Source organism: Sinocyclocheilus rhinocerous, unplaced genomic scaffold, assembly GCF_001515625.1.
Source record: "Sinocyclocheilus rhinocerous isolate Xijiao unplaced genomic scaffold, SAMN03320098_v1.1 scaffold2844, whole genome shotgun sequence".
In the NCBI taxonomy this organism is placed as follows: domain Eukaryota; kingdom Metazoa; phylum Chordata; class Actinopteri; order Cypriniformes; family Cyprinidae; genus Sinocyclocheilus; species Sinocyclocheilus rhinocerous.
In genome coordinates, this window is record NW_015633174.1 from 48843 (window position 1) to 55607 (window position 6765).

Below are 6765 nucleotides of genomic sequence, written 5' to 3' on the forward strand. Positions count from 1 at the left end.
TCCTCCCACGATAGTTTGATTGACAGTAGCGTTTCAGCACAGACTGGACTGGTGTCTTACCTTAGACCCGCCCTGAGTGAGCTGTGAGCTGTCCGCCATTGTGTCGACTCCAGTGCAGGGGAAGACAAGAATGTCTCCGAATAAGCGATTGAGGCGTTTTGTTACTGGATGTAATAATGAACATTGCAGTCGTCATTTACTCCCGACATCTGAGCCGCTGAAGACGCAGTGGACTACATTTGTTTTTGAAGGGAATGTGCCTCCGATCTACCTAAATGCGTCTATGTTCGTGCGAATCATTCGTGATCCAGCTTCAGATGAAGTGAGTATAAGGGTTTTTTATGAAACTTTGCAAATCACCTTTCCTAATAACGTGCTAGTTAGCAAGTTCCGTGGCTAAATGCGGCTAAAGTAAACAGTATGGCTCATCACCCCAAGGAAGAGAGGGGCGGGGGGGGCAGAGCTCATTAGCATTTAAAGCAACACGGACTAGAACGACGTGCTGAAAACGGAGCTGATTTTGACAGGGTAAAAAGGGTGTTTTTTACACTACCATTGAGAAATTTTAACCAAAGTATGTTATAGACTTTTCATTAAGACCCTAAAGAATCATATCAACTTGTGGAAAATGGGCATCCGATGACCCCTTTAAGGAAAAATACAAATTACATAGGTTGACATGTCAAGTGTACAGATCTTTAATATTTATGTGGATATTTAGCTTAGACCAACCTAAGGTGGTTCGCTGGTTTTAGCAGGTCTCCTAGCCTGGTCAAACTGGCCTGTTGGCTGGTTTTGGAGCGGTTTTGGGCACTGGTCGGGGTCGGAGACCAGATTACTGCCAAGGTAAACCAGTTAAAACCATCTTACGCCAGCTAAGCTCAGCAAAACATCACCAGCGGGTTTTTATTGTCAGTAGGAGAATATTAGAATATAATATTGATATTAATATTGAGTTAATATTGAAATATATGACTTTGATTGCAAATGTGTTGTTAAATTTGAGAATAGCATTTAAAAAATAAAAATTTCCTCACTTTCTCTCAAAAAGTCTCAATTTCTCTCAAAAATTTGTGCTCCATTTGAGCCCATTGGTGTCTGGGAGAGAGAACTAAGATACTAAAGAGATCCTATTTGTGATTTAGCTTTCTGGCAGGATAGCCCATAGCAAAGGGAGGGTGGGGTAGGGACCCCTGTGATTGACAGATAAGAAAAACTGAGATGTTCAGAGTGGCAGAAAATAAGAAAATGATTTAAGCACCCCAGTTGGCGTTCATCATAGTGAAAAGCTACTTAGTGAAGCCACAAAACACTTGACTTCATGGCATCTCATTGATAAAAAAGCATCTACAATAAATAAATCTCTAGACAGCAACCAATCAGCCATTATCTAATTGAAAAGAGATGGTGTCACAGTGATTTGAGCAGTTGGAGCTTTTGTAGTCAAATTCGCTATAACGCATTGAGATCAGAGGAAAGGGCAGAAGAGAGAGAACCAAGATAAACAGGAAGCTACAAGCTCATCAGCCACAGGAAGTAGCGTTTTTGAAAGATCCCCACCTAATGTCAGCCTCTTTGGTCTATTTTGAGAAGATCTTCCCTGATGGAGAGCACGGACCACTGTTCTCTCTCCTGGACCACAGGCCCACACACATTGCCTGGCTTGAGGCCTCACCCATTTCTATGACACACGCTGGGATCAGGGGAAGGGAAGAGAGTCGGTTCAAACTCCCCATGAATTACCAAGGAGATCATAGCAGAGATGCAAGAAGCTGTTTGCGTCAGGCCGAGCTGTTCTGCGTCAGGCTGAAGTTTGAGACATTGGTAAAAGGGACTCATGATCATTCACATTCAGCAGAACAGCTCTGCAGATGCTAAAATGTGCATAATTTTTGTTTAATGCTATGTGACCGTAACAGCTAAAGGCACCGTTAAATTAAAACACAGGTTTCTTAATTATGATTCATCCGTGCACGCTATTCCAAAGGAAGAAAATGTCTGAGTAATCTTTAATTAAAATAATTTATTTCACCACTGAAACAGCTTTTATTTTCATCATCACTATCTGCCTCTATTTATTTATTTATATCACGATTATTGTTTTTTTTCCACAATCCTACCAATTCCTGGTGGAAAAAAGTTAAATCCTGAATTAATTCTTTTTTTTTTTTTTTCCTTTGAACACCCTGTTTCACTCAGAACAGATAAAATGGGTTGCAAATAGATATGCATAATATTAAAATTCTGGCTGATAGGAAAAGTTAATAATTTTTAATGTTATGGCTGGTAACTGATAAATGGCTGATATCAAATTTCTAAATAGTTGTAAAAAATCTAAATAGCTTAAATAAACAATAAAAACTTACAAATAAAACATACTTGAATCAATCATTTTAAATGCTACAAGTGAATCACATTAGAACATGCATTATAAAATATAGCCTAAATATTGATTTTGAAACTATTAATAATGAATTTGTTTGTATTATTAAATTATTAAAAAAACATTTAATTCAAAGTGAGTATTAGATGATTAAGTGAGTATTAGATGAAAAAGTAACTTAAAATGTAAATATAGGGGAAATAAGTATGTACAATTAAAGAAGCAGCACTGACTATAGATCAACAAATTAAAAAAAAAATCTATAATACCAATATATTCTGCACCTATAGCTATGAACAATGTTTTTTTCAACTTTAAAAAATTAGGATGTACTACAAGATGCTTTGAATAAAAAGTGTCTGCTAAATATAAAAAATGTCATTAATATTAAAAAAAAAAAAAAAAATTAAGGAAGCATTAAATGATGGCAAAAGTAACCAAGGTGTAAAAATCCCTAGTTATGAACATTGTCTTGGCTGCATTTTAAAAAATGAGGCTGTACGATGCTTTGAATAAATAGTGTCATCTAAATATCGACTAACAATACACTTTATATAATTAGAGCAATCTAAAGCCATCCGAAAACTATCATACTGCGAGAAACACTTGCTCCCTTAACCTAGGATACTGCTGAGAGAGCCTTAACTAAAGACCTTGTAATAGGCCGCATAGTAGATAACTATCTAGCATTTACAGTATGCTGACATTTTGAGCAGAGAATGAATGTGCTTCTCAGAGTGTCGCAGCGTCTTCCTGCCTGCAGCATGTGAAGATTACACACAGAGGAAATCACTAATGCTTTGCATCTCCAACAGACGGTGCAAACCGAGACCAGAAACGCCACGAGTCACCGCATACAACCATAAACCTGCCTCTTTTTATACCTGATTGCTCCATACATCTGCTGGAAGTCATACTTTAGAGTTTTTAAACAGCCTAGAGATTAAGGAGAACATTTAGTCAAATTAGAAAGGAAGTACTACAAATAATCTTGTCACAATGACTATACAACACATCAAAAGTTGTGTCAGGGATTCAACAGAATTACAAGGAAAGCACGGAGCAGATGAGAAGTGCCCAAGTGAATTATATAGCCTCAGGGTGAATCCTCCACCATCACTATACCACTTTTGTCTGTCATTTACAGATACTCCTCTAAATTAGATTAAACACATATGCACCATCACTGCCCAGTCAATTACATTTCCCATTACATAAAAGCCATACTTTACATGCGTCAGTATAGACCAAACCTCTAGTTCCTAGTGACAGGAGGCCTGTTGTGTCATTGAATACAAAGAATCGCACATAAATCTACCCACCTGGCCAAGTGAAATTCCTAAAACACGGAAAAGACTTTGACCTTTGACCACACACAGTGGCACTCACCTATCTTGGCAGTTTCAGCTCTGAAGGTGCTGAAGTCCCAGTTGCGAGGTAGTCTCAGAGACATTTCTTCAAAATCGGACCAAAAGGTTACACACACACAGACACACTCACACACATTCTCTCACTCACACGCACACACACAAAAACAATCACAAAACACAGTCAACTAAGAGTACATTCTTTCCAGTCAGCCCCTCTTCTTCTCTTTACTTCCTCCTTCCTCTGCTGATCTGATTCTTCTTCTTCTTTTTTTTACACTTCCAAACACGTTCAATCTTGCCCCTCGGCTCGCCTGCAGTGTTTGTGTGAGCAAACCAACAGTTATTTTGAAGTTCCTACATGCAGCATGTTTGTCAGGCTGTAGAGAAACAGCAGATCTTCATGAGCTGAGGAAGTGAGTGGCAAAGTCAAGACAGAAAAAATAACAAGAGGTGATGAATTTCTACACAGGCGAAAATGCAGACTACAGTTGTGCAGGATGTACCTCAACCAATGGGGCCACTTTCTTCTCAGACATTTGTCATCATTTTCTTGGAGAGATGCACCATGGTTTCTTTGTATTTGTACATCTAAAACCATGCTGTGTTTTTCCATCTAAAATGGACACAAAACTGTTTCTGTCATCATAAAAATCTGCATCTGACATGAAAAGGAAGTTCAAACAGCAAGGAGGAAGAGATCATGATGTACTTACATATATACTGAGCTTTCCTCTTTATTAACCATTTACAAATGAGCAAATCACTGTACACAAAGTTGCAGGGAAAGCACATTTATCTGCTTTATCAAAAACTACAAAACAAAACACAACAGAAATACAGACCATACTACTTGAAGGCAAATAACAACATACTGAGCTGTTGTTGTGTTCAACAGAGAGGTTTTTTTTCTTCTCAGTGGCAAACCAAAAGTGTTTAACACGTTTGAGTGGGTTTTACGTTTCTGTTTTTACTTAAGTGGTCATGAATAAATCGCCAGACACATGGAGAGCACAACTGCGCCTCTCCGACACTTCAGGAGACCGTTGCTAACATTAGTATACTTTCTAAGGATAACGTGTCGTGGCAGTGTTTGCGAATAACAGAATTAAAAACCGTCTAAAACATTGTAATGAACAATATGTTAGTCTCGTTGCACTAGCACTCGTTAACCACGCATCAGGGTTGCCAGGTTTTCATAACAAAAACCCGCTGAATTGCTACTCAAAACTAGCCCAATTGCGTTTCGAGGGGCTCCCCCGGTAAAAAATTGCGTTCCAGGGGGTAAAATACACCTTTTTTGGTGAGGTTACCCTGGTAGAATTCGCATTCCAGGGACTAAATGTCACGTTATTGGGTTGCTTTAACCCACAGGCATGAAAAACAACTCGCGGCAACAGTGTTAAAGTAGCCCAATTCCGCGGGAAAAGAATGGCACGCGCAAGAGTCTGAAGATCTGGCAAGTATCTTTAACTTGTTCAACCTGTAACATACTATCACAGAAACAAGAGCTAGATATTTTAACATGCATTGTAGACTTTGATAAATGTGTCTCTTTATAAATGTTTATGGTCACCGCACTCAAACGCATGTCTCTGAAAGCTCTCCTGACATCAGTGGTTGGCCAGCAACATGACGGGTTTGTAACTCTCTCTGTTGATTATAAAACATTGCAATTGCTCTGTTCACGTCTGGAGTTTGTACAGTACGTCAATGTTTCATACATATAGAGCACAGACTGGCTTAGAGGACCATTCAAATACAGTAAAGAATAAGAATAGAATCATCTCTACGTCAAACATATACAGTATATATTCTTATATTCTAATATAATGCATGTAATTCTCTCTATAAAATCAGGACATTGAACTGAACTAATAAGGTACAATAACACGAAATCATAATGAATTAAATATATTAGAAACATTTCTGCACCACTTAACACAGATGAAGATTATGTTTTGCTTACTGAATTGAAAAAAATAATTAATATCATTCATTGATGGTGGATGGTGAAAATACGGAGGGGCAAATATTACACGCGGATTTATGGTCATAATTCTTCAGCTGTTACGCTGTTTATTATTGTTACGTCACTGCTCTGCGCTCCGCTTAAGCTAGTATGGCTTGAGCTGTCCATCAAAATCATGTAAATAAACAAAAGCAAGACAAAAATGAACATAACTCAGGTAATAAGCTGCCTATTTATCTTTCAAGATCTGTGGGCATAGAAGAAAACATGCTAAATAACATTTAAAAACAAGTTTTACATAAAAAAGCCCAACATATGATGTGCCCATCAGTCTTGTCAATACACACAGGTCTGAAAGTATATGCTCATGGATTTTTATTGTTGAATGGCAGTGAACTGTACGTACAGACTGTGAAGCTGAGCCCGTTAACACTACTCTTTTAAAGCTGCTCGATGACACCCATTAAGGTTTCATTTTCTTAAAATAAATATTGTTTATGGCACAGGTGTACATGACGGCACATATTAGAGGGGGACAAAATACCTTAAACAAAACACACTGTAGTTCTGAGTTTACACAGCAGATGATGGTAAAAACAAAACAGATGAAATAGAATTATAAAATTAGACGTGGTAGACTTGGTCTCATGCAGTGAAAATGGTACAAAACTGAATAAATGTAAAAACAAAACAGTCAATGAGATTTTATGGCCCAGCCTGATCCTTACCATTTAGCATGTAACAGTTCACAAACACGCACACACACAAAGCTTGACTAAGACTAGCTTGCAACTGCTCAGTGACAATAAAACATTAAAATAAAACTAGAAATGATAAAAGTATGTAAGTACCACAAACAATAATTCTTAAAGGGATAGTTCACCCAAAAATGAAAATTTTATGTTTATCTGCTTACCCCCAGGGCATCCAAGATGTAGGTGACTTTGTTTCTTCAGTAGAACACAAACGAAGATTTTTAACTCAAACCGTTGCAGTCTGTCAGTCATATAATGGAAGTGAATGGGAATCACGGCTTTGAGAGT

General features: G+C 37.8%; 1 protein-coding gene across 1 annotated transcript in view; it reads right to left on the reverse strand.

The window, feature by feature from the left end:
* Window positions 1-5165, reverse strand: part of LOC107743332 (rho GTPase-activating protein 25-like) — a 20983-nt gene extending 15818 nt beyond the window's left edge. Inside the window, exons 1-3 of the mRNA XM_016556501.1 lie at window positions 4596-5165; window positions 4257-4366; window positions 3773-4158 (exon numbers count right to left, since the gene is read on the reverse strand). Of these exons, the coding sequence (XP_016411987.1) occupies window positions 3773-3836 (64 nt within the window). The 5' untranslated portion in view covers window positions 3837-4158; window positions 4257-4366; window positions 4596-5165. The remainder of the gene's footprint in view (window positions 1-3772; window positions 4159-4256; window positions 4367-4595) is intronic.
* Window positions 5166-6765: the final 1600 nt, after the last annotated feature.